We start from the raw sequence: 27,974 nt of genomic DNA on the forward strand, positions 1-27,974 counted from the left end.
CCACTCACCCCGCCGGCCCGGGGAGCCTGGCAGGGCGAGCGGCGCCGGCGTCATGTGACAGCGCGGCCCCGTGCCAGGAGCCCGGGGGGGAAGGCGAGCGGGCGGAGGGCGGGAGCGGGCAGCTCCTCCTCGCACACAGACCCGGAGACAGCGCCGAGCCGCCTCAGCCGCCGGGACGCGGGACACGCCGGGCTCGCGCCTCGGTCCCACCGGAGCGCCCCCACCCCCGCCGCCTACCGCGACCCCCGGCGTGCGGGAGCCGACGGAGCCGCGGCGCGCTCCGCACCGCCTGCCGAGCGTAAGTGTGAGGGCGGGGGTAATGCGGGGGCCCGGCTGTGCCGGCCGCGGGATGGAGGTGCCGGAGGAGGAAAGTTTCCAGGCGCCGCGAGCAGCGCGGAGCCCGAGGCGGCAAGGTGATGCCGCAGGAGCCGCGGCCCCGGCGGGAACTGGGGCTCCGTCAGGCCGCAGTTGTGGGGAGGGGGGCAGCAGAACTCGCCGCGGGGCTCCCTCCGCGGAGCCCGGGAAACTCGCGGTGCGGCCGGCGGGAGCCGGGGGCGGAGGCCGCCGCTGTCCGGCGGGCAGCGCACCTGTGTGGCCGGCGGGGCCGCTCTGGGGGGCGCCTTCCCCGGCGGGAGGGCCCGCGGGCCGCCCGCCCCTCGGGGCCGCTCTCCCGCCCAGCGCGGCCCCGGCCCCCGGCCTGTCGCCGGGGCGGGACAGACGCGTCTTGGGGTAGAGACTGAAGTGCCATGAGATCCCGGACGGGATACAGCGCCCGACCGAACCGAGCTGGAAAGTAGCGGGCTCGCTGCGTGACGGGATCGATGCCAGGGCAGGAGCTCGCGTCCGGGCCGTGTCCCACCCGTAGCGCGGAGCTGATCGGGAAGCGCCATGTCCCCCGTTTAACTCTTGGGGAAGTCTAGGATGAAATCGGCTCCCAAAAGCCTGCCCCTCTTATTGTCACGTCACCTTAGCACCGCTTGGCCGCCATGCAGGCAAAGGTAAAACGTGGGACAGCATAGCAGCGACGTGTGGCGTTAGAAATATCCTTTCTTATGCTAGATGCCTCGTGTTGATTTTTTCTTTTTTCTTTTTAAAATGTTTATTTCTGTTCATTTTTTTGTTTTTAACCGAAATGGAAATTGGATTTACTTGCCTTGGACTGCTGTCAGGTGAGTGCCTGGCACAGCTAGGGGAACCCTGGCAAAGGATGGCTCAGCAACACGAGCCTGTGCTGGGAGATCACAGAACCTAACTGGAGCTTGGGAGGAAGACCCAGTTCAGAATAGCTTAAGTGGTCATCCAGGAGTTACATAAAAAAGTACATTCAGGTTGTTCTGTGCACTTCCCTTTTGATTCAGGTTCCGTACCTGCAAGTGTTTTATTCACTTCCTCACCTTTGAGAATTCAGGAAGTGTCACTGTTTGTGGAACTGGACTCTGATGGTTTAATTGTTGGGAAAAGCTGAATTTGAGTGGCTGACCAGAGAACTCTGAAGACTTGAAGACTTCATTTAAACTAATATTCATAAACATACATTACCTGTATTAAAAAGAAATAATTACATGGCTGCTAACTAGTGACTTTTCCCTCAAATACTTTTAAGATACTGGTGTGATAATCACATGAGCAGCTGGTATTTGTGTAAGAGGAATTATATATGGATTTGATAATCCCACCTGACCCAGAAGACACTTATTTCAAATTAGCTTTCACCTTGTATTTTTAAGAATATATTGTATCAAAATATCAAAAGTATAAAAAAAGCTGCCATCAAAATATAAAAAACCTGAACTGACTTGAGTAGCCTATTTTTTCACAAGCAGGCAAATATTTGTGTTTTTGTTTTGTTTTTTTTTCTTCTCCCTGTGCACGCTATTCTAGCCATGGTAGAGATCACAAGAGAAACTGGGGGTAAGGGCATGTGGTGGTGGCAGGAAAGACTGCTAAATGGTCTCTCCCTTCCTTGAGAATGCAAGGAAAATTTCCTCCAAGTTGCAGAGCTGCAAGGGAGCCCTTAGGTCCTGCGAACATTTGACCTAGGCAATACCTGTTTAGCCTAAAGCAAAAGCCTTTATAAATCAATATAATAAATATAAAGAAAGGTGTGAGTGAGATGAGTTGAAGACTCAGTGATACTAGAGATGTTATACAGTCACCAAATTAGCTATATTTGCAGTTATTCAGTATGAAGAAGTAAGGAACTGATACTATTGTCATAAAACCTACACCCACGCCTTGCTGTGTAGATGCTGTATTTTTCCCCGTGTTCATTATTAAACTCCAACCTTGAACCCCCACAGCATCCATTGGTATTGCTATGGTACTCATCCACATAATTTTCTGTTGCAGTCTCATATTTGATAATATTAGATATCCCACCCGTGGTATCTAAGAGAAGAGAGTATTTGAAACCACAGCTCTGAAGAAAAACGAGTGTTGGAGTTATTCTACTGCACGAAACCTCAACAAATTGTGCTGTTCTCTACTTCAGCTTACTTCATTTATTCAGCTTTATATGTGGGTGCTTCAAAAATACAACTAGTAAATTCATTGGAAATCAGGTTCTGAAAGGAAGTCAGAGTCCGTATGAAAACAGGGATGTGGAAGGCTAAGCATGTGATGGCTTAGAAAAATATTCTTGGGTGAACTGGGTGACGTTGGAGCTCAGCTATGGAGCAGTATTGAGCATGAGCCAGCCAGTGTCCAGGAGCAGCCCCAAGCTTTAAAAATCCTTCCTGCGATGGTCTCATCCCCCAGCTCTGTCTGCAAAGAAGATGCTGGGCACTGCCTCTTTGATGTCATGAAGCCGGAGCTCTGTTTAGCTACCGGCACTCTGTAAATACAGTAATAAACCAACTGGTGTAAGGGAAGGTTTCAGCGAATCCTGACCTGTGGTGTCTTTAAAATCTCCTGCTCCCTCATGTTAAGGGAGCCTGTTTGTAAATAGGGCAGGTCCCCTGCATAAGGACAGTGTTTTCATTCACACCCAATGAACAAACACCTCCACCCACTGTTGTTGTTTTAAAAGACTCCAGCTGCTCATGAATATAGGGTCAGGGAGAGCCGCCTAAATGTTTCTCTGTGCTTTCTCCCCAGCGCAGCCAGCAGAGCTGTTTCCTGTTCTTTGTTTCAAGGCTGGGGTTTGCGTCACACATTCCAAGTGGCATATGTGGTGCTCTTTCCTGTTTCAGGCTGTTTTCTGGCAGTTTGGTGGCCTCGTCCAGGCCCCTTGTCACTGCCCCTCAACTCCCAATCCCCACCCGATGAGTTATCATGTCTCTACACACTCAGAATTGCTTAAGATGCCTGTGTTATGTCATAACGAGGTTTCCAAGTTAACCTTTAACGCGTGCCTTCAACTCCAATATAGTTATGGGGATGAACTGGTGTTTTTAGCTTTGCTCGATGAAAACTTGAACTCAAGTGTCCAGAAAGTTGTGAGCCAGTTTTCTGCTCTCACTTGCTCATCAGATGATCTGGAATAGTTCCATTAAAGTCACAGAGTTGCACTGATGTATAAAGAGTGTAAGTGAGAAGAACGTTCACATCTGTAGGCTCATAGGTGTGAAAGGGTTTTGGCTTCAGCCCTTAATCAACCTGAATGGCTCACATATTTCCAAATCTCAAAAGAAGCAGGTATTTTCTCCTTATACAGGCTAGAAGATTCATTGTCTTCCATATGTAATACAGAAAATGAGGCACTGCTGTCTAATTTTTTTTTGGCATTAATAAGTACAGCTGTACTTACTAATTATTGCAGTTCATTTTGCATTTTTGAAGGCTTAAAAGTAATTGTTTTAATTTTCTGTAATTTTCCGGTTTTATATTTATCTTTCCTCCTCACCCTGTTGCAGGCAGACATAGTGAAAAATTGAGGGGAAATTGAGAAAAACAAATCTTCCTGTTGCTTTGAATCTCACAGAAGAGCTAAAGGATCCAGGCCAAAGCTCATTGAAATCAAGAGAAAAACTTGCATTCACTTCAGTGCGCCATGTATGAAAATGCAAGATGGAGTATTTATTCTTCTCTGTCTCTTATGGGCTGGATTATGTATGGTTTCTGTACACACAGAAATACTTCCATCATTTCATTTTAGTCTATTTTTTTACCCCCCAGTCATTTTTAAAGTAGTCTTTTCGTTCCTGCTCTTGCTCTTCTGGATGCTACAGGTTAGCTGTTTGAAATCACTGAAAGTGTCTTTAAGAAGTATCTGAAACTTTAAACTTCTTTCAGAGCTCAGTTGTATATGAAAAAAAACATTTATTGGATTATATTCACATACTTACAGCAAACTCTTTTTTGTTTGTTCAGAAATCCAGATAAAAAGAAGTCTTTGGCTACACAGTTTTGGTAAGTTGTTTATTATTATTTTAATGTGTTGCTCTCAGTTGTTTTTATTTTTTTGGTTTTTTCTATTTGTTTCAGAACACCATAGGTGAGTTTACCCATTAGAATATGATTATGTATTCTAATGTATTATCTTGTACTGTTAATTTTCCCAAGATTTCAAACAGTTAATCTTTTTTTTTTTTCTGGTGACAGAGGAAAAGAGTTGCATTTAACTGTGTTTGATATTGGAAAATGCTGTATAATAAATGCAGTAAATTTTGTGGTTCACACCTTTTTGTAGCCAGAAGTTCTATAAAATACAGAACTGAGGTTAAAATTATAATAACTTTTGTAAACCAACTTTTAAATATTAATTAACACTGCTAACAGGAGGTCTTTCAGAGTTCTTTTATGCTGTCAGTATTCAATCTTTGTGTTTTCATTCTGAGGCTAGTTGCTTCCAATCCAGAATATGAAGTTTGGCAGAGCTGGTTTTAGGAGAGGTTTAACTCTTCCCTGTGAAGCATTCACTTGATGATGAAGCTGCCTTTGAGGTTTTTGTAGCTGTAGGTGATACCTCCCAGGGGAAGGAAATATAAGTGTGGATCAGCCAATTGGAAAGACAAAGCTCCAACAGGTTTTAAATAGTAAACTTACTCAGAAAGGAAAAAACCGCCAACCAAATGCATGGTCTGCCTAGCACGCAGTCAGTGTGTGTTACCAACCAGCTAACCTGATCCATGAAGACATGACAGAGTTTCCACTTAAAGAGTCCAAGCTGCTTTGATCACTGTTGCATCTGTACCCACTACACTGTCCACCTCTTTTCCATGGTTGTTTTTTTTTTTTTTAATTTCCATAGGTTCATAGAAGTTCATCAACATTTGCCCTGTATTCAGGCTCTTGTTCTAATCAGTCATTTAGGCTGCTGTTCATAAATGTATACTTCCTTTCTCTAGCATTGGATTTTCTTTCTTCTTTCTCATGCTATAAAAATGTTGAATCTCTTTCATGCTTCCTGGAATAGCAGAAGCCTTCACATAAGAGAACAGTATTTTCTGTAATTTTCCCCTCACAATTAAAAGGTTTAATATTTCTCCTTTAAAATTAATTATCTAAAAACACAACAAGAAAAGCGAAGTTCAGTTTGGAAGGGAAAGATTATCATACCATTCCACATAGTTCATTTGTTTTCAAAAGTCTGATCTTTTATCCTTATAGACAGTTTCTCCTTCTAAGAAGTAGCTTGAGACAGAAAACCAGACAGCAGTCTGCCCTGATAAGGGAGAATATTGTCTAATGGAGGTGCCTCAAGAGCTTTTCTTTCTCCTCTTAGGTTCAGTAAGTACAGAATTGAAGGTTGAACAGGGTTTACGTGGGCTCAGTTTTCCTTGGTAAAGAAGATATTTTCTTAGCATGCACTTCAAGAACATTTTTTTCCAAGATTTTTGCATACAAGAAAGCCATTTCCAGACACATGTCTTCAATGAACATGCAACAATACTATCAAAAATGTAATTGAAATACCGATTAGTCTGCCACATGTCAAAGCAGTTCTGGGTCAAACAAGGTGACATCAACAAAGTTATGATGCACAAGTTGTGCAAAAACACAAGTTTTTCAGCCTGCCTGCAGTCCTGAAAGGAAGAAGAGAAAAGATTTTCAAGTCTTTCCTAAGAAAAAAACGTAGTTTGAAATAGTAAATACCAGAATTCTGTAGAAATGCTCTTTTTCTTAATGCCTATTAATACAACTTGAAGGAATTTTTTTTTGCCTAGGTACCATTTTCTTTTACAAAATATTCTAACTTTTTCAACAATGATTATTGTTACCCAGTAGAAATACAGCAAATAAACAAACACAGAAAGCTATTGATCAGTAGAAGATTTTTTTGGTGTGCTGGTTCTTCATGATTGTCCTTTTGCTCTGTTCATCATGGTCTGGCTGCTCTGGTCTCTTCCCACAGCACCACGTCTGAACCTTTGTTGCTTTGGCTGAGTTTGACTGCTGTGCTGAGCTGGAGAGCTTCTTTGCCTGCTGCTATTTTTGGGTCAAGTGCAGTTAAGCACTTGCTTACTTCCCATTAAAGTTAATGGAACTTCAGAAATACTTTTTTGCTGACTCGAGGTCTTGATGAGCAGCTGGTACAGTAAAGTGCAAACACGTTACAAGCTCTGGAAAACAGCTTTCATACCTTCTTCAGGGAATGTTTGTCTCAGAAACTGGTTCCTCTCTGCCAAACTCTTTGGAGGTTCCACTGATGACAATTTCTCACCTGGGTTCAGAAAACCTCTCTTTTCTTTTGGATTTCATCAGTGGAGAATCTTCTGATACTGTTCCTTCTCCCTTGTATCAGAGGAAGTTTGACTTGAGGTCCACACAAGTCATAGGTTCAGAGCAACAGGTCTGAGTTCCAAAGGCCTTAGACGGAACAGCTTTTGCAATGTGATAGTCTTTGCTGCTGGATTCAAACAGTGCTGCAAGAGCTGCAGTTCTTTGCAGAGGGCAGTCATACAGTGCTAATTTAGCAGATACCATTACATTATTCTGTAATTACACTGACAATAACAATCATACCTTGAAGCTTCTAGACAAAGACTTGCTGTATATGGGGCAGCATTCCTTTGCTTCCCCCAGGCACAAAGACTGAAGAAATGAACCCTGTATGTGTTCTCAGGCAGAGTGAAGAGGGGCAGAATGCATGGTCTCCACCCCTGTCTGCAACAAAAGTCAGTCACTGACTGCTTTTCCAGGTATTTAATAAGAGCACAGGCTTTATATTATAATAAACCTTTGTTGTTGTATGTGCACAGTCAAAACTGGCCCTCCACCCCACCCTTTCCTTTCATAACAGGTCTGCAGAGTTGGTGGACCTTGAAGGTAGATGTGCAGGGCTGCTGGGAGTAGCTGCACTGTGCTTGCCCTTTTCCAGGGGCTCTGCAGTGCAGATTTGTAGTCTGAGTGCATTTTTTAGCCACTTTGCACATTTCATCCAGGGTAAATAATCTATACAAGCCCTTATTGTCAAAATACACGTTCAAGTACTTTTAAGCTTTCATTTAATCTTAATTATGTCTCTGAAGCAATAAACCATATACCTGTCAGGAAGTTAATATTGAGAAGTGTTCAATCCTGACAAGGCGATGATCTCTAATGATAATGAACTTCCCTTCTGGAGTGGATTCCTTGCTGTATGTTGGATCATAAGGGTAGAGTTTGTGTTGTTTCTGGCTTGCTGTCTTCGCTGGACTTCAGGTAGGAGAATACTGAGAGACTTTGCCTGGACTTTACCTTGCACCTGTCCTTATTTGCATACAAAACCAGTTGCTTCATTCGTCTTTCTGAAGTATAGGGTGTGAGGAAAATCTTATCAAAAGCTGTGTCCTGTTTGGACAAGTTGGACTGACTTGGCAGAGATCCACAGGGTGGAGTGAATGGGAGGAGGCAAGAAAGTAAAACTGGGTGGTTTGTTAGCAGAAAAGAAGAGGGAGAGCAAAAAAAAAAGAGAGGGTGGAATGTTTGCTTACGGGATTGCAGTTAATTATTTAGTTTCAGATTACATTCATTTTAAATTCTTTTACCTCACATAAGAAAACCCTTTAATGTAAAACAGCTCACCTAATAAAGTCAAAGACAAAAGTTCTTATTTTTTAATACATTTAACATGAATATATATTTTGTCACCTCGCCAGTTTTTCCAGAGCACCTCAGGAATGAGAGATGGTATTTTGATATTCCAGAAATTATTCGTATATACTAAAAAATTTGTAGGCTTTCAAACAAGTACATTCTGAAATCACTCTGTAAAGTAGAACCCTACTGTTTCTTCATTCCTCTCAAATAGAAACAGATAAGACTGTTTACCTTCACTATTGCCCCCTTCTCAAATATTTAGAAGAGAAAGACTGAGAAGTTTTGAGTTAATAGGCATGATTTTACAAATATACTGGGAAAAACTACTACTTCTTAGTAGAAGTACCATGCTTTGTTTGTGTGTGAGTGTACATGCACATATTTGCTCATGAGTGAGGTCCAAGCTATCAATTTGGAGCATTATTTTTAAATATAAAGAGGAGTATTTTGTGAGTTTATTTATAGCATTAGAAAAATGTAATTTTGAGCTAAATTTTGAATGCCAGATCCAAAGCTGACTTATATGACTCTGTGGAGTCCTCCAGGGCCAAGTGTCACATCTTAATGGTTTCCAGTCACTGTGAAACGGGGAAAATAAACTAGCTTAAGAGTAACATGATAAAGAGTAACATTCTATACTCTGATGCAGCCTAGTAAGTCACATAAAAGTGAAGTTTTGCTCTGTTGTTCTTAGATGACTGCGCTTGGGAAAGACTGAGAATTAATTTTCACTTTTGTTCAGAGTAGTACACTTCCTGTTGTCTATGTCAGTTTAATTCCTGCACAGTGATTTAGAGCTATCTCAGGAAACACAGAAATGTGTAGCATGACATGTGAAATGTGTATCAAGTGTCTTTTCACACATTTTCTTGGAGTAAAAGGTGAAAAGGAGTAATTTGTAAACTGAGGAAAATACGGTTTTAGAATTACAGAAAGTTACAGAAAGGATGAGCATTATTGTATTTACTTAGAACAATCCTTCCTTCCTTCCTTCCTTCCTTCCTTCCTTCCTTCCTTCCTTCCTTCCTTCCTTCCTTCCTTCCTTCCTTCCTTCCTTCCTTCTGTCCTTCCGTCCTTCGTTTTACTTTATCTACAAGTTAAAAATGAAAAGTTTCTGGAAACCTGAAAGGATTTAGTTCCAAATTTCTATATGGAATATAGGAGCTCCGAGTGGCTACATTTTACTGTAATTTTTTTCATGTCTAAAAGTACAACTTCTCTGTTTTCACAATGCAGATGCATGTGTGAGAATATGAATGATGCACAGATACGTGGATATATTTCTGGAAAGTCAGTATTTTTAAACATTAGTTCTCATTATGTGACATGTTGGAACCTGAAAAAGGTAATTAGATAGCAGTTATCTAAATTATAACCATTCAAAGAAAACAGTATAATTAATAACCTTCTCACAAACATACTTTAGGTATTTACGGAATTATCACAACTTTTAGCAAATAGTTCCATCTTACACGACTGCTCCCAAACTAAAACTACATATTAAGTTTAGATTGGAAATTGCATTAAGCTGCATTATTTGTTTCACTTCAGTTTTGTGATTTGTTTTTGTCAGACCTTCAACTTTTATAAGGTGAATTATGAAGGTACTATAATTTACTCTGCTGCTTGTTTATTTCCATTATTCAAAGTGCACACTCTTGTAATATATTTCCAGAAGCCTTTAAACTTTACCTGAATAACTGATGGTAGACTTATAATGACTCATGCCATCTTTCCCTGAAAGCTCTTTACAAATTTTGATCTCTAAACACGTATTTACTGCAAAATTATTAGTGTAAGCTTACTAGAATCGTTTTAATTGGAGCAAGTGCATCTTTACTTGTTCATTTACATTTCTGGGAGAATTTCCCAGCCGCAGCTACAAATCTGTTGGTGAGCCTTCAGCCTGTCCTGCGGGGTGTGTTGCAGACGGTGGAGTCTGGCTGTATTCGCTTCTTTTCAGTGCCATCTACTGGCCAAATTCAATTTGTGTCATTTACTTTTGTCCTCGCATCTTGAAAGAGGTCCTACCGCTTCCAGGCAGGGCTGTGAAGTTCTAGAGTGCACGGTCAGAACTTGCTCCTTTGACATCAGTCATATAATGTATAACCTCGAGTGATTTATAAACAGCTTGGCAACATCTAAATGTCATTGCAAACAACTTCCCTTTGCTTCCCTTTAGTTTCTCTGTGTACCCTTATGGCTTTACCCAGAAGAGGTATCTCCTTTCCTTCCCAGTGTCTCTCCAAGATGACCATGGCAAATGTGTAGTATGACAGTTATGACATGCTTTATGCTGAATACTTTTATTTCAGGCACTTAGAGATTGCACAAGTGTAGTTGAACACTGTAGGAAGAAAACCCTGAAGCTGCACAGAATGCATGCAGATTTTTTTAGTGCTTCTATTTTGCATTATTAGCACAAATAGTTGTTGAATTGTCAGTAAATCTGTTATGTTCTAATAACTGATGCATTTTTTTCTTTGAAGTCATTGTAGCGTGTTGACTGTAGTCAAAGTTAGTCTTGAATTTTAATCTTTTTTTTGCATTGGTATCAGTGTCACTGTATGTGATCTATTGAGTGTTTCTATCAGGACTCTTATGAAAGAGAGATCCTCTCCACAATCAGTTCACTTGTATAAACGATTATTCTGAGGTTCTAATGCTGATGAGAAATGTTTGGTCTAAACAGTGATGTGTTAAAACTCTTGACAGCTAATGAAAGTGAAAATTCTGTGGTCTTGGTGTGCTGACATGCACAACAAATATTCAATTTGACTTTTAAAGTGAGCAGATGTCCCTTTGTTTCAATAGCAATTTGGAAAGGAAAAACTTGCAGTAAATTTAGACAAAGATTTAAAAACCTATGTTAGAGATTGATAAATATTCACATTAATCTAACAAAATAGTAAATTCTCTACAATTCAGAACGTTGATTTGGGTATTTCCTGTGGCTTTCTAACACCTTGTCTTTCCCCAGCAGGACAGAACCTCAGAGGCATCAGAACAGGTGAATAAAAAAGATGCTAATGTTTGACCCAGTCCCTATCAAGCAAGAAGCCATGGAGCCTGTTTCAGTGGTAAGACTTTTCCAATATATTGGCCCTAAAAATGACTCCTCAGTTTTTTCACCTTTAAATTCATAATGAGATGTAATTAAGCATTGGACTAGCTTAGGAGCACATGTGAAGCTATATTTTGCTCTTTGTGAAATCGGGTTAACGTTCTAGGAAAACTTGCTGTAGTTTATTAATTTATTTCCTTAAATGACCTGGCCAGTTGTCTATCCGAGGAGAGAGTGTCCATGTATTCCTGAGCCACTGCTCTGTAAATACCATCTCTGTAGCTCAGGCTGCTGATGGAGGTGGGTTGAAATTAAGTTGCCACGCTTCATGGTGAAGTGGCAATAGCCTGTGGTTTCAATGTTACACCTTTGGGCTAAGTGAACAGCTTCTTGCTGTGCCTTTTTCCGTTTTTCTCGCGGTTGTGGTAACAGGTGCCCCTGGCTAACTCTGCTCTAAATAGCAGAAAATTAATCCTGCAAAAACCCAAACCAACAATGTGTTTTTGCTGGGTGAACTGGTTGCACTAGTTTGTCAAGGAAACAGATGAGAACTAGGGCAGTGGAGAAGGAATGTGGGGGAAAAAAAGGGGAAGAAGAGAGACACTTCTTTAAAATTGGTTAATTTTCCATGGACTTAGAGTATAGAGTCATCTAAGAGAAGAGTCTGATAAGCAACAGCAGCAGGGATATGTAGGTGGGAGCAGTACTATGAGAACTGTGATGATACAGGCTGCTGCTGAAAGGGTAGGCTTTGACTTTGCTCCCTCCATACCAGCTTTGTGTCTCCTTTGTGTGACTGAAGAATTGTGTTGTCCTAGAATGATTTGGAACCTTTGGATCAGCTCACTGAATGGTCAGGATTGCTAACCCACCAAAAATACTCATTTTTTTGGTCAGGTCAAGAACCTGATCTGACTCATTCTGTGCAGCTGCTCAGTATTAGAGAGAGGGGGGGATGATGAGAGAACAGGACCTCCCCTTTCAGCTTTTAGCCTGCAAAAACAGATTAAGTGTAACATGAAACCACACCCCAAGAAAGGCTGATCCATTAAAAGGGTGAAGTCAGTGAGCATAACTCAGAGTGCATTAAACTTGTGCTGTGAATCACATCTTTTAATGAAAAGCTTGTTTCCTGTTTTATTTAAAATAAATAGTAATTTTCATAAATTTAAATGCATCTGTAAGCAGTCTGATTTCTTCAGTGCTATTAATAACAGCTCTGGGAATTAAGTTTAAAAGCATTTTGAAATTACAGTTTGACTCCTGTGGGGGTTTATTTGCTGGAGAGTAATGATAGAAAAATAATTGTCACTGAAAATCACAAGTATGACAAATTCCAATATTTGGGTCAAGAAAGAACTTTAGTATTGGCCAGCCTGTCTGTCACTTTAATCACAATTTTTTTGTGTAACTATATTAAGATTAGTGGAGATTATCTACTATAAGATTATCTAATGGTGTCCATTGAAATCAGAAAAGAGGCCAGTTTTACAGAAGAAATGTCATTGCTGTCTTTTGGGCCGCCTTTTGTGCACACCTGCCTTCGTCTCCCAAAGAAGGTTCTGCAGTGGTTTGGGGTTCTGCACAAGACACACAAGTGCCCCAAACAGCTGTGTGCTTCTGTCAGGTGGGCAAGGTCAGTCCCTCAAAAGGCTCACCAGGAGAGGAGCAAGCAGTCTTTCCCAGACCAGCAGATGAAGAAAAAACTGCTGTGCTGTGGGAAGAACAAGGGAGCCTTTCTGAGCCAAGTGCATTTCAAGACTGGAGTTCCAAATATTGTTTATTCTGTACCATATCCTTCTCCTAGTGATGTGGTGCCTTCCATGTGTTGGACTTCTGGAGTCTTCTCATACGTATAATCACTCTGACCAGCTATTAAAGACTATTCAGAGCATTTTACCACATCTGTATGTTTTTCTTTTCCCTTATGCCATTGCATAAGGGAAAAAAAAAGGCAGAAAAGAAAAAGCAGAGAGTCCCGAGGAAAGTATGGTTTCTGAGTGAAGTTTCCATCACTGGACATTACTTTGTTTTCCCTCAGGCTGAGGACCATGTGTGTTTCAGCTTCTGTACACACACGGGCTGCTTAGCCCTAAGCCCCTGAGCCTCCCCCGCTCTTCTTGCTCTTGTGGCTTCCTTGGAGACCTGGTGCCACAGCAGAAACTGCTCTGAAGCCACATCTAAAGGGAGGTTTTGTGATACGGAGAGAACATAGAAAGGATAGCAGCCACTGAGTGAGTTAGTTTTCTTGACCACCTTTTGAAGAGGTGGAATGAGAGAGAAACTGATAGTGTGATGTTGAGAAGAGCTAAGCAGAGCATTATGGGCTAACATAACCCAGAAATCTAAAACCAGGATTATTTATATTGCATCTTTCATTCTGATAGAATCATTAGAGACCAAATTAAATTAATCCCCTTAGTAATAATTCATTCTTCTATTTGAATGTACATTGTAGGTGTAAAGTCTGTCTGTCTTTAAAACATCACAGTAGTTGGAGTGGAAGGGGGATGCTAGTAATGGTTTTGGCACCACTGTATTGGTGTGTGGCTGAAAGGATTAACTATACTTCTCAGGTGACTGAAGCTTGTACCCACACTGTTTCATCCCTCTGCCAACAGCTCAGGCCATTTATTGAAATGAATTACTGAGCATATATTATGATAGCTCTTAATGAACTACTGACAAAGTAATCTGAGTCCTACCTAAAGGACTACCTATTTGCTTTGAGGACTTTTTAAACATTTGGACAAATACCAGTTATCATTTGGTGAAACAAGTTGCTTTTTTGTTTAACTTGTAATAAACAGTTTTTCTCTGTGTAGCAGAGTAGTAGAAGACTTGGTCAGGCACAAGAAGCATGACATTGATTATGTGGGTCATGATGGTTAGATTTATTGATAATACAGTCTCGAAATATTGCCAATGCAGTATATAATAAAATGAGGTCTAAATGTCATGTGTGTGTGTATATATATATATATATATATATATATATAAAAGCATGTTTAGCTAGAAATGTTTTCGGCCTTGCAGAATGCACAGCCATAAAAACAAAGCAGCTGTGAACTGCTTCAGAGTTTTATCTTTATATGTGACTGAATCTTGGCATTTTTACTCACCCATCCAAAAGTGAGTGTTCCAGTGTTTGCTGTGGGTGTATTCTGCTGGCCTCCATACCAGGGAGGGGGGTGAATCTACCTGGAAGCTGCCCACGGTGTCAGGAGACCAGTTTTCCCAATCTCTAGCACCATTTCTACCCTTTTACAGGCTGTGCACCAAAATCAATCACAATCATCACTCTTCCCCCATCACAGAACACATAAACTATGTGAGCATCCAGACAGTTACTCCTCAAATTCCCACCGGGTGTTCTTAGGATAAGATTACATCTAGGGATGCTTGGATACTTGTTCTTTAATAGGCTCATTGGCCAAAATCATTCCTGGAGATTTAAATATCACAGGCTTTTTCCTTTTTAGCATTCTTGCAATGGAAGAAAAGTTTGTAGGCAATTGTGATCATCCCTGACAAACCTGCAGCACTGTAAATGCACTGATGCTTAGTGGTGGAATGTTTACAGTTTGCTAAGGCTGGGTGAACTTTGTAATGTTAACTAATAATAGGAGTTTTAACAGCAGTATTTAATGATCCTTACCTGTTAAAATTTTGATTTTTTTGGCTATGCCCATAATTTGATCAGATTTAATAGATACTAAATGCTGGATCAGATTTAATAGATACTAAATGCTGTTAGATATTAAATTATATCAATATTTAGTGGTCTTCATCACTTAGAATGCTAATAATTACATTGCTTGGCTCAGCAGTGCTGGCAAGTCTAGAGACAGCACTTACTGCAAAAATGGCATTTAATAAAATTCTGACGAACTAATTACCATCAAATATGAATGTTTCTATAGATGGAATTTGTAAGAATAGTCATGAAGAGAATATATAACTTTCAGAGATCTTAATGTAATATTTACTGTTTGAAGATTAATCACCATTGTGTGTACTGCTTTTTTTGAATGTTTTATGGACTGAGTGACTCAGCTTTGTTGTTTTATCATAGTACTATGAATTCAGGAGGAAAATTTAATATTTTCTAAACTCAATGTTTCAAACAGTAACTGAAAAGAAGAAAATTACATTTGTGTCACTTTGCAAAAATACCTCCAGTTAACACTGGCATTTAAAATGAACCAAGTGTTCCCTCACAGGGAAGACAGAGCTAAGAAACCAGGAAGATATATTGACAGAAGTGTTCACCCCAGGAAGAAACATAATTACAATGTTATGAAAATAATTTTATGAAAATACAGTAGTTTTATACTTAATGATCTGCTTCACTTTATACTATTTTGAACATTTTTCTATTCTCAGTCATCAAAAATATTTTTGGTACCAAAGAAGTAATTAGTTTCTTAATATTGGTTTACTTATCTAAAACCCAAAGATAGCATTTTGTTTCAAAATGTTGACAACACGACTAAAAATTTGTGTGCACTGCATTTTCTGTGTCTCACTTCTGTGTTAGAGCATCACATTAGTCTTCATTGTGAGTTAGCTGTTAATAAACAACCTCAGTTTTCAACAGTTTTTAAGTGCACTATTGGTCTGTATATTTGTTTAATAATACTGCACTATGAAGTTAATACTTATTGGTTTACAGAAATCACTAGATATATGTGTGTTACTTATATAATACATGCATACCTACATACATACATATATATATATAATTACTGAATTTTGCAGATCAAGATTAGCTTTGGAGTTTATATTGTAATGGGAACTGCTACCACTAACAGGAATATTCTTCCAACACACCAAATGTTTATCCTTGTACTCATTTTCCAAAATCAGCTGCTTTATATCTCAAAAAAACATTTAGAAAGGTTTAGATTTTACCTTTTGCACTCTTGAGTTTCTCACCCATTACTTAGTTCAGCTGAGTATTTTGTATTGATTGTAGTGTTCAGAGTCATAATTTCTTTCCTTATTGATGATTGTCTTTCAATTGCTTTAGCAGTTGATTGGGACCCATTACTTGCAATTCTAAGCCCAGCTGAACTCCCCTCTTGCCAGAATTGATGATACTCAGTATATAGTTATATGCTTGGCATAGCAGATATATCTCCCAGGTCAGTTAAGACATGTACAGCTTAATATATGATAGGCAATTTTAAAGGGAGAAAAATAGTTAAATAAGCCTTGAAGATTTGTTTTCATAATCTGTTTTACATTGCTTCTGAAACAGTTAGTGAATCAGAACTTGATTGACTTCCTGTGTGTGGAATCTGAGGCTTTATTTAATTCACTGTTATTTAGAAAGTACATTAAAGTGCTTTCTTGAAACTTTTTCATTTTGCCTGTTTTATTGGCTGCCTTTCTTTTTCAGCAGTAGCTGTGTGTATGTGTTGATTTATTATTTTATTTTCTGTATTTCTTTTCCACTCCTTCTGACAGTCATACCCGTCCAATTACATGGACCAAATGAAGCCAAACAAATACGGTGTCATTTATTCTACACCGAGTATGTTGCACAATAAATTCTACTCAAACCCTGAAGGACTCTCAAATGTAATCCAGATGGAGCCAGTAGACCTTACGGTAAATAAACGGAGCTCACCACCTTCAACTGGAAGTTCTCCCTCCCCACTAAAATTTCAGACTGTGCACAGGAGAAGTTCACCTGGATTGACTCTGTCCTCACCCAACTCACCTCTCAGTAAATTCACACCGTCACCCCCAGGAGTACAGCCTCTTTCTATGCCAATAACAATCCCACCTGTAATGGCCGCTGCTCTTTCACGCCATGGACTGAGAAGCCCTGGGATACTCCCGGTTATACAGCCTGTTGTGGTCCAGCCAGTTCCTTTCATGTATGCTCCCCATCTCCAGCAGCCCATCATGGTGTCCACAGTTCTTGCAGATGAGATGGAAACTCCGAGTAGCATGCAAGGTTGGTGTTGTTACAATTCCTTTTTATTCTATCTCATCCCAGCAAAATAAGACAAATATCCAAGCACTTGTTTTCTGTGGGTTGTTTGCATTTTAGAAAGCGGAATATAATTCCTGTTCTTCCAAAATAAATAGGCATAGAATTTGTTGTGTGAATATTTTACCAGACTTACCAAGGTCGTAGGATTACAGAATCAGTTAGATTGAAAAGACCTCTGAGATCATTGAGCCCAACCCATGACCCACCACCACCTTGTCAGCCAGACTATGAGTGCCACATCCAGTCTTTCCTTAAACACCTCCAGGTGACTCCACCACTACCCTGGAAAGCCCATTCCAGTATCTAATCAACCTTTCTGGAAAGAAATTCTTCCTAGTGTCCAAACTAAGCCTCCCCTGGCGCACCTTGAAGCCACTTCCTCTAGTCCTGTCTCCAGTTGTCTGGGAGAAGAGACCGACAGCCCCCTGGCTACAGTCTTCTTTCAGGCAGTTGTAGAGAGTGATTAGGTCTCCTCTGAGCCTCCGTTTTCCCAGCTCCCTCAGCTGCTCCCCACAATATTTGTTCTCCAGACCCTTCACCAGCTCCATTGCTCTTGTATAGAACAATGCTCTTGTGTATAGATCTATTGAGATGTGGACTGATAATAATGTCAGACTGATGAAAATGAATACAAATGTATTGAATCTAAGTTCATCAGGATATAGCTAAAACTGAAAAATTTTGTGTTTGGTATAAATTGTCACTGTAAATGTAGAACTGATGGATTTGTTTTAAATATAGATCTTTATGTATGTTATTTATTTCCATAACTCTTTATAATTTTTATGTGTTGCCTTCTCTCTCCTACCCTCTCGCCTACAGTGCCTGTCATTGAGTCTTATGAGAAGCCCACCCTGAAGAAAACAATCAAAGTAGAGCCAGGGAGTGAACCATCGAAGACTGACTTCTATCCTGAACAAATGTCACCTCCAGTGATGACCTCGTTGTCTCCTCAGCAAGTAATGTTGCAAGAGTAAGTAGCTAACAGTAATCCCAAGATGAGCAGAGGAATGGAAAGCAGTTCACTACAGCAGTTAACAGTTCTGAGGAATGGGAAGAATTGTTGCTGTGCTTTAGAACATGTGATAAAATACAGGAAAATGTTTACCCCTCCCACCACTGTCTCTGTGAAATCTGATTACAACTTTCTTTTCACCCTTCTTCAGCCATACAGGAGTTGATACATATTTATACATTGCAATAGATCTGCCATTTATATAATACATTCCTAAAGTGATGAAAAGTCCTAATTCCACAAATTACTGAAAGTAGGACACCAAATAAGCTAGTGATAACCTGCTTATGTAAAACCAGCAGCAAAGTTAAAAAAACCTTAAAAGACAGTTCATACTGATATCTCTAGTCATGTTATTTAAAATACCTTTCTTTAAAATTAGTGTTGTGACTTTCTCTTCTTGGAGAACCCCTTTGTCTTTTCAAAAATTTTGCCTGCTTGGTGGGAGGAACCTCTTCAGGCTTACAAGTTCTGTGTATATCCAGTGAAACTGCATTTTTACCTGAGGCCATTGTTCTGTGGGTGATTTTTTGGCAGGTCAAGTAGTTTGTTAAGCTTTCTTCCCTCACAGCTACTTGTTTCCATCCCAGTATTATCTCGTTGTGCTGGTATAGCTGTTACTGGGGCCGCTGCATGAACTGGATCACAGATCTAATGGGTTTTAAATCAGTGCTGTCTGCAGAAGAAAGGATGAGGGCTAGAAGAAGAAATTGGGTCTGGGGCATAAACCTTTTAAATTGAAAACATTAAAAAGTTCTCAAGAAAGTACCTCTGGAGCCATGGGCACCCTTCCATTTCCTATTTTCCTAGGAAAAATCTTGTCAACTTAGTCAAACCATGGAATGACCCAGAACCTGTCTCATCCTTCAGCAGGCAGTGCTCTGGGTAGGCAGGCAGGCTGCCAACATGGCTCTGGCAGGAGCTGAAGTTGGGAGCTTAGCAGGGCTCACAGCACAGAAGCTCAGAATCCATTTCTGTACTTCCCTCTTTCTCACTGTCACCCTTGAGGTGGTTTTGTTTGACTTCATCTCACAGAGTAAGGGGAAGAGGGCTTCAAGCCAGACACTCAAAACCCAGTGTGAGTATGGTTCAGAGAGAGAAAGAATAGCATAGGTTGGATGAGTGGTCTCCTGTATTTCTTCCAGAGTGCTGCCTCTTCCTCCTGCTCATTGCCTTTGGGTTCAAAAGCACACCACAGCACCAGGGCTGGCTACATTCCACTACAGCCTTCTTGTGGGCACCCTTCCTTTTCTTCAAACAATCTAGATGCAGCTCTTTCGGATTGGTTGCCAGCTAGCTTTTGTAAAGTATATGCTGTTTCCTTTAAATTGCCTTATACATTTTATTGTAATAAACATAGAATAGTAAGCGTGGATGTTTACTAGTTGGTAGCTTACCTTCCATAATAGACCGGTCACAAGGGAGTCAGGTCTTTATGTACCTGGAACTAACTACTGCTAGGTCAGGACTATCAAATGATTTAGTTATTTTTTTGTCTTTGTTAAGTCTCTTTAACAAGAGCAAACCAGTAAGTGCTGCTTTTGGCTGGTACCACACCCTTCCTCCAAGTCTCAGACTTCTGCAGTCACCTGCATTAGTGATTTGCATTATTTATTTCCCAGTGGGTCTAGTTTCCCCAGGAAACTCATCCACTGAGCAAAGAATATAAAATTTGATATAATGTGCAGGTAGTTTTGTTGCAGAAAATATTTGTATGTCCATGTTTCCAAAGCATCTCCTCTGCTTGCCCATGCAAGTGTTAAGTTCATGGAGATTCTATCCTTGCATTGTAACAGCTTAAATTGCTCTGTAGCTGTCCTGTGGAGCTCTAGCTCTTACTCCTAGAGTCAGCCATTTCAAGTTCAAGTTCTGCTGTATCCAAAACAAGTTTCTAAATTATATTTGTTATCATGAAAAAATGCATAGACAACTCACACAAGTAACAAGATTAAATACATAAACCTGTATTTTAAAAAAATGTTGCTGTCTCATAGCTTTACAGCTATAGTTAGGCGTTGAAGTTTTCATCACTATTCATTGGTTCCAACTGCCCAGAGTGTACTATTTGGACACCTAAGCTACATTAAAGGGGCATAGGAAACCTTAAGTCTCACTGAAGGGACTTAATTTAAGACTTTTAAGTGACTTATTTTGCTTTAGTGTTAGCTTTTGGCAGTATATCTATCTTTATCTGTCTATGTGTATGTATATATATAAATAATGTTGGTGGCATTTCTGTAGGGATGGCTGGACTTTTAGTATGTCTGATAATCGATGTAACTGTGCAGTTATTTCTAAAATCAAACTTGAGGTAATAATTATAATCTCTGGCCAAATATGAGGAGCCTCATTAACATATTTTCATGCAAGTTTAAAGGTATAACTCATGCTGTCAACATAGTGTGGTCTGTGGTAAAGAAGAAAAAGCTGTTGAAGTTTTAACACAATTTTTGGACGATATTCTTATTTATTGAGGAGTGACACTTAAATGGGTAGATTTACATGAATTTACATCTGGTTGTAGAAGAGGGGATTAAAGAATTAGGGCTGTTATTTTACTTTGGGCACTTACTTAATATTTACCTCTGAATTTGACACCATCCTAACAATTTTTTAAAACTGCCACACCCTATCTGATTATTGATAACATTCTGTTGTCTTGCCAGCCTCCTCTCCCATGAGGGGAAAAGGAGACATTCTCAGTGCTTTTTCCAGACACTTGTAGATTGAAAATCTAAATCACAAATGGTGTATGGCAAATACCATTTTTCTCCCTTTTCCCAGATGTTACCATGTCCAGGACTAGCCTCCACACGTAATGATTTAAACCAAGTCTGTTTGCTGTCCTAAGCCAGAGCTTCTCCAAAAAGACTGGTATGCAACTGCATTAAAACTGACCATTGCTTTAGAGAGCCATTTCTTTGGAAGCTAGAAGCCTGCCTTCTTATTTAAGAGTGTGTACATCTCTGTCTAACATCACTATCTTGGGTTTCCTGCCATTATAGTATTTTTAGCTAGATTTAATGTGTACTTGAAGAGTAGTACATCACTCAACAGCACAGAACCACCCATGAAAGAGAATTTGGCTTCCAGTTTCCAGCTTCTAACTCTTAACAAAAGAATCAATAACAGAATTCAACTTTATCCACATGGGTAATCCCTATCCTGCTGCTTTGGGGTCATAGAAAAATCTTTAATTCTTAAGCCATGCACAAGATTTTCTCTCTTTAGCACGTGCCATTTATTTTGCTGAGAGAAGTAGGAATTCAGTGTTTCTGAAAATTAGACCCTTGAGGAACTTGGAGTAAGTAACCAATAGAACCCCGTGTTACAAAACATAAGTTGATTGCTGAAAACATGTGAAATACATTAACTTGGAAAAGATTGGAAATTTAGGAAGTTCCATTCTGTTGCATGGCAAGCTGATTTTGAAACAAGGAATGCTAATATCTGCATGTTGCATTGTACACATACCTCTTTGACCAACCTACGTTTTGTAAGACTGATGTGGAAGAAAGAATCAAAGTTGTCCCCAATTCTACAGTAGGGGTGTCATTCAGCAGTCAAAGACACCTTTTAAGAAGCTTGTACGTTTTCACACGCACGAACATTTATGGGTTTGTTTATGGCAGGAGTCCATATGTAGTTTGTATATGTCTTACCTGCACTGTACCTGTGGGCTTCTAAAGTGAAAAATTGTGTTTATGAAGGTGGAGGGGACAACTTCAGACATCCTGTGGGTGTGCCACACAGGCTAAGCTCTACTTTTAGGAATTGACGTCAGTGGTACAAGGAGGCCGCACCCTGCTGCCACCACCAAACAGGAAATTCTTAATTACATTCTAAAGGAGTGGCTGGAACAATAAAGATTGAGTTCTGCTTTGAAACCCTAAAGATACAAATTCTTTAATAATACGGAATAGCTGTTTTCAGTTACAATCAAATTAGTTGTATTTGAAGGAAAAAAAATAGTGAACAAATACAAGAGAAGTTCACTCAGGGTTTAAAAAATCTGGGTTTGACTGAAAAACACGAAGTTGTAGGGTTTTTTTTTCTCTCAAAGATTAAAAAATGCTAGGGAGCAGTAAAAATGGCTACATCATGCCACAAAGTGAGTAAACATTTAAAAATATTACTGCTAAAATGCACAAAATCTGGTAAACCCTGTTGAATTTTTCGACATGTATGTAATGTTTTTCTTTCTGCCAAGAGACAGAGTGGTAGTGAATAAAAGGCTCTGTTATGAATCATATTAGCTGAGGTTTGCTGTGCTAAATGGTTTTTATTTTTAACATTAATTTGACTTTGCAGGAATCACCCTTCAGTTATAGTTCAGCCAGGAAAGAGACCTTTACCTGTGGAATCTCCAGACACACAAAGAAAACGCAGAATACATCGATGTGATTATGAAGGCTGCAACAAAGTCTACACTAAAAGCTCCCACCTGAAAGCTCACCGAAGAACCCATACAGGTTTGAGCATAGCTATGCTTCCCTTTCATCAAGTCTGTGCTAAAATAGTAGGCTAAGCTTGTAATTTCTTCTAATGGCCAGGTGACCACACGTGTAAATAACAAAATGACAGAAGGTAGATCTGGCATTGTTGTGAAAATAATTATAGGCTGGGCAAAAGGTAGAGGACCTAGTAGGGAAAACCTACAACACAGGACTGTAAGCCAGAACAGGTTCTCAGTGCTTGCTGATGTGTTTTACATTCACTGGCTCTTCACTCATTTTATGTCCAGTTGCTTGCAGTTTGCTTAATCCACAGACCCTATTAACACCAAATCAGTTCTAATTGCCCTGGCTCACCTATGACATCACTGTTAAATTTGACTGTGATTTCCATGGGAGTAGCCCATTTGCAGAAGTCTGGACCATATGCCAAATGCAAATGCATCTGCTCTGTGGAGATGCTAACCACTGGTGCAATGGTTTTTTTTTTCTGAACAAGTGTTCCAATAAACATCCCTATCTCTGTTCTCCACTGAAATGTTCATCTTGGCATGCTGAATGAATATATACACATCCAAGGTTTTTACAAAGATAGCTCTTTCAGGAAGAATAGAGCCCAGTTTATGTCAGTTGTGCATCAAGCCAGCACTTTACCTGTTGGGCAATACAGTGGTGTTAAAGGAGGAGGATGACATATTAGTAATGACAGACAGAAAGTTTAAGTCGAGGTACGTGCAACAGTGATGCCAGTCATTTACGGTACATTAAATTTCAGAAATCACAAGATTTCTGACTGTTGTGCTTTATGGTAGCACAGTCCTTCCCCCCAGAAATCTAGAAAATGAGATTCCTGTTTTGAAAAGACTTGGAACAAATGCTTAAACCTTCATGCTTGTGGGCTTCATAAGACAAAACAAGTGCTAATATGGCAGAGAGAGGAACAGAGAGACAATAAAAAAATAAGTTGTGGCAGGTAACAATTTTTTGGTCAGTTAACTTCAACTGCACAGTTTCTAGTGCATAGTACTCATCAGCTTTGAGCTGTTTGGAGGCTTTTTGAGTAAGCATTGAAATACTTGCTGAAATTTGGCAAGGCGGTAGAATAAATCTGTCAGATTTATGTGTGAACTTCTGTGATCAGAACTGATGTGTTCATGTCTTAAATCCCCACTTCTGTGTTTCCTTTTCCAGGAGAAAAACCGTACAAATGCACTTGGGAGGGATGCACGTGGAAGTTTGCTCGTTCCGATGAACTAACGCGGCATTTCCGCAAGCACACAGGAATCAAACCCTTCCAGTGTCCAGACTGTGACCGGAGCTTTTCGCGTTCGGACCATCTTGCTCTTCACAGGAAACGCCACATGCTAGTCTGAATGTCTTCTCTCCCTGACTCCTGTCACACTTTTTTTGTTTTTTACACATGCATTTTAATTTGGATTCAGCTGGTCTGGATCTCTGAGTTTATATCATTAAAAGCTTACCTATGGTCAGTAACAGGTGTTATCTAACCCTTCTATGTCCTTGCCACGGGTCAGACCTAAAGAATGTGAACACTTCTTTTTTTTTTCTCCTGGGGATGCTAAGCAAACCCTTTCTGCATTCAGTATGTTTATTGTATTTCATTTGTGAATAAGGGAATTTTAAACTAGCAGCTTTCGTTGGTTTCTTCGTATAATCAACCCAGCATATACTGGTAAAATAGTAAATGTTATGGAATATCCGAAATGCTAGTCCTTGCCAGAGACTATTATTTATGTTCCCTGTAAGGGATACACTCTCATTTTATGCTCAACAATGCAATGAATGGACTCTCCCAGCTGTGTTGATTTCTGCAACGTGGTTAATACAACAGTTTTAGAAAGACACCTGATTTAGAAATCCCCAAACAGTGAGTAATGCTGAGGAAATAAATCTAAACAGTATAATTACTTTACAGAAAGACTGAGTCATAGTATTATTTACCCAGTCAAGAAGAAAAATGGGCAGGAATTGGCCTGTACATAATACTGTGCATCTAAACTAATGTCATCTGTCATCTGTATTACAGTGTAGTATATATCCTTGTTTTCATTGCAGAATGCCCCAGTGCATTTGTTAAAGGAAGACTTTGTGTGACTCTGTTGTCTGGTTTCTGTGCAAGTGTATGGATGGAACACACACAGTTGAGGAAATGGCTTGAAGCTGAGTTGGGTTTACCATCAAGCAGATTTTCACCCAGGGGGTGATTGGGCACTGGAATGTGCTTCCCAGGGAAGTGGTCACAGCACCAAGCCTGTCTGAGTTAAACGTCTGGACAATGCTCTCAGGCACATGGTGTGACTTTTGGGGTGTCCTGTGCAGGGCCATGAGTTGGACATGATGATCCTGATGGGTCCTTTCCAACTCAGCATATTCTATTATTGTTATTCTATGGTACTCTCCTGTGATTTGGCATTAAATGACATTCATGGAAACCTGTTCCACCTCATTTCAGGGATATAGATTATCCCCCTGCAATCATGCCCCTGCATTTCTTCTAAACAATTTTTTTTTCTCTTTTCTGTACTTCAGAAAATAGCAATCATTGAGTCAAAAATGGTCTGAATTGTATTGTTTTGAGTACCACTGTAATACACTGCAGTATTTAAAATTATGATCCAGAATATTTTTATGAGATGATATCAGGTATGAAGTACTTCTGATAATGAGTCATGTATCTGTTTTGGATAAAAGCATATACCAAACCATCCAGTTCCTAACTCTTAATTTGTGACTCTGGTAGTATCTCGATGGTAGGTACAACTGCTTCCTTGTGGACATGTCTGTTGCATTAAAACCATGCCTATTAGCAAGCAGAACTCCATAGGTAAAATAAATTGAATTCAAGCAACCTGCAGTTGCCCCTAGAAATGTTCCTGTCTGGGAGCCCTCTGAAAGGAAGGTTCCTGTATTAGCTGGCCGACTCTCTGGCACTGCAAGGAAACAGGATGTCTTTCTCTACACTCACACACAAGCATTTTCCTTCCTTGCCCTATGTAAGGTAGCCACCATTCCCTGTACGTTAAACATACTGAACTCTGCTTTCCCTTTCTTATGGAAAAACCCAGTGATCAATGGAGGTATGAGGGGAGGAAGAGTTTCATAGAACTCTGCAGGAGACAGGTGGAGTGCCCATCTGCAGGTGGGTATGTTTGAGCTTGTGGAGCAGGTAGGCTGTGCTTCTGTATCCAGTGAAGCCCAATGCCAAGCAATCTTGGTGATGCAAGAGTGTGAGTGCAAAGAGCCTTTATTTGGTGATAGGACTTTACCAGCGGTTCTGCTGACATCCACATGCCTATGGAATTAGAGAAGGAGAGGTCTGTACTTCCTGTAGAAAAATGGTCTGACAGCAATTGCTCTGTTCCAGCTCCATACATCCTCACCACCTCTAGGTGGTAGGGCTACATCTGGTGTCTTGTAACTCTCCCTCATCTGCTCACATCTGGTGCTGAAACACCTGGCACATGAATCCGTCTTTTTTCTTTCTTGGTAGACCAGATTGTTAATGACACTGAGAAACTTGTAGGAAAAAGACTGATATTAATCAGCAGTTGTTCCAGAATGTGGACTTCTGTTTTATATTGGGGTTTTTTTTGTCAAGTGGTAGCAGGTTTTAATCGCAATTTTGTAAATCCAGGCATGTCACTGGCTGAGAGGCTGTGTGGAGGGAGCCCTGTGACATAAGTACAGACATTTAGTACCCTGGGATGAAAACAATTCTCTGTTCTGTTGTAGAGGGTGAAAAAACAGATATTACAAAAAAAAAAGCACCTTAATAGCAATTGGTCCCATTTTTACCTTAAAAATGCAAATTTAAAAAACTCAGGATGTTTAAGGAATGTTTCTTTCTAATGCTCGGTTTCTCTTTTGAGGCTTACATAAAATGTTTTCATTAATGTGTTTTTTAATTCTTTTGAAATCAGTACCCTGAAAGCAGAACTTCTTTGTAACTAAGAGTTACTTCAGGTAATTTAGTCTAGGTTATTTGCTATGTTAATTCATTACCTTAGGTACCTTTTCCTGAAAGTATTTATGCTAATGATGGGGTCAAATACAGTGGAGATTGAGCAGAACTTTCAAATTTCATCCACGTCTTGTGAATTAGGACAACAGAAATTTAAATATTAAATATAAGTATTTGAGATTATTACATGATGATGCCTTCCTTATAGGATTTTTCACTTATATTTGTGGTGTCTTTGTGGGATGTCTAAAAGGTCACAAACAAGCGCACTTTTAGCTGAATGTGAATTTACATCTTAACCAGCTCATTGGTTTATTTTAGCAAACTTTGATTTGAGGGATACCTTCCAGTTTTTAAATATACTTAATTGAATACTTTTCAAAATCAATCATTCCATCTATGCCCTGAAGAAAAACCAGTTTAGATAGAAAATCCTAATCGTGGAGACTGAGTATATTTAAAACCCCCCACCTTCCTCCCTAACAGTATTGCACTGTGCAGTGTATAACAGGTAATACTGTTTTATTAAAGTGTGCCTGTTTAAGCCATTTGATTATAATAAATTACTAGTTTCTAACACAATTGCAAGAAACTAAGCAGGTAATAATGTGTGGGGTTTATTTAAATATACATGCAGCACTCTGTAGTAATACTTCTAATGCCACATCTTGCTCAAATATGTTGTCTCTGTCAAGGTTAGCAACATACAGATAAATACAAATCCTTTCTAAAAAAATTTACAAAGCATTTTACATCTTTTAAGAGGGCTATACTAGTTTTCATTCTATTTTACAGATATTAGCACTTAATGTACTTTAGAGGGTCAAAATCTTTGCTTAGCACCTCTCACCTGCAAATATAGCAATTATTTACTTTAATACTTCTATAAACTATGCAGAATTTTTAAAATAAAACATAATATATTTTATAAGCTAATAAGACAAAATGGCTAATTAAAGTTTTCTAGCGTGCATTACTATAACATGCAAATATGGAGACATTTTGTTAATCTTTTCTTACTAAAGATGTGAATGTTTAATGTACTTTCACTGTTTGTACTTTGGTAGTCCAATGGGAATTCAGTAATGACATTTTGTCATGTCAAACTGTGAACATAAATTTGTACTGTACAGTCCTCATACTATATTTAGTATATTTAGTATATTTAGTATACAGTGCATATGTGTTATACTTGTTAATAAAACACTCAGAATGTTGTCTGTGGTCGTGTTGTCCTGTGCTGGATGACAAAGGGCAGTGATGCTGTGCTTGGGTTGGAGGAGGTCTGGAGGAGACCCCTGTGGCTCTGGGTGTTTGGGTGGCCCTTCTGCCCGGGCAGTGGCCACCTCCCATGTGTGCCTACCCCACACAGGGCCCAGGGCAGGAGCACAAGGAATTTGTGCTGGAGGAGCTGTGTCCAGCAGCACTCTTAGTGGCAAGCTCATAAAAATGTTTTGCTCACTTCTAATTAGGGCATTCTAATTAGCCTA

General features: G+C 39.8%; 1 protein-coding gene across 6 annotated transcripts; it reads left to right on the forward strand.

Annotated features, from left to right (window-relative positions):
• Positions 1-49: 49 nt before the first annotated feature.
• Positions 50-27,701, forward strand: KLF3 (KLF transcription factor 3). Of its 6 annotated transcripts, none has more exons than XM_062492703.1 (7): positions 50-298; positions 4,312-4,350; positions 10,943-11,042; positions 16,499-16,994; positions 17,856-18,006; positions 22,360-22,520; positions 23,694-27,701. In XM_062492703.1, exons 3-7 carry the CDS (start codon positions 10,986-10,988, stop codon positions 23,873-23,875), a joined length of 1,047 nt encoding a protein of 348 aa, XP_062348687.1. In that variant the 5' UTR covers positions 50-298; positions 4,312-4,350; positions 10,943-10,985; the 3' UTR covers positions 23,876-27,701. The 6 variants fall into 6 exon arrangements, with proteins under 6 accessions (XP_062348687.1, XP_062348686.1, XP_062348692.1 ...); XM_062492702.1 differs by having other exon boundaries at positions 10,946-11,042; XM_062492705.1 differs by lacking the exon at positions 50-298 and adding an exon at positions 758-1,169.
• Positions 27,702-27,974: the final 273 nt, after the last annotated feature.

This window comes from Cinclus cinclus, chromosome 5 (genome assembly GCF_963662255.1).
Source record: "Cinclus cinclus chromosome 5, bCinCin1.1, whole genome shotgun sequence".
In the NCBI taxonomy this organism is placed as follows: Eukaryota; Metazoa; Chordata; class Aves; order Passeriformes; family Cinclidae; genus Cinclus; species Cinclus cinclus.

What these genes read in the sequence shown, in the direction of transcription:
- KLF3 (XM_062492703.1), top strand. Translation starts at nt 10,986, where the DNA reads ATGCTAATGTTTGACCCAGTCCCTATCAAGCAAGAAGCCATGGAGCCT. An exon ending in CAGCAAGTAATGTTGCAAGA is followed by an intron (nt 18,007 to 22,359) that starts GTAAGTAGCTAA and finishes TTGACTTTGCAG; the next exon opens with GAATCACCCTTCAGTTATAG. An exon ending in TCACCGAAGAACCCATACAG is followed by an intron (nt 22,521 to 23,693) that starts GTTTGAGCATAG and finishes TTCCTTTTCCAG; the next exon opens with GAGAAAAACCGTACAAATGC.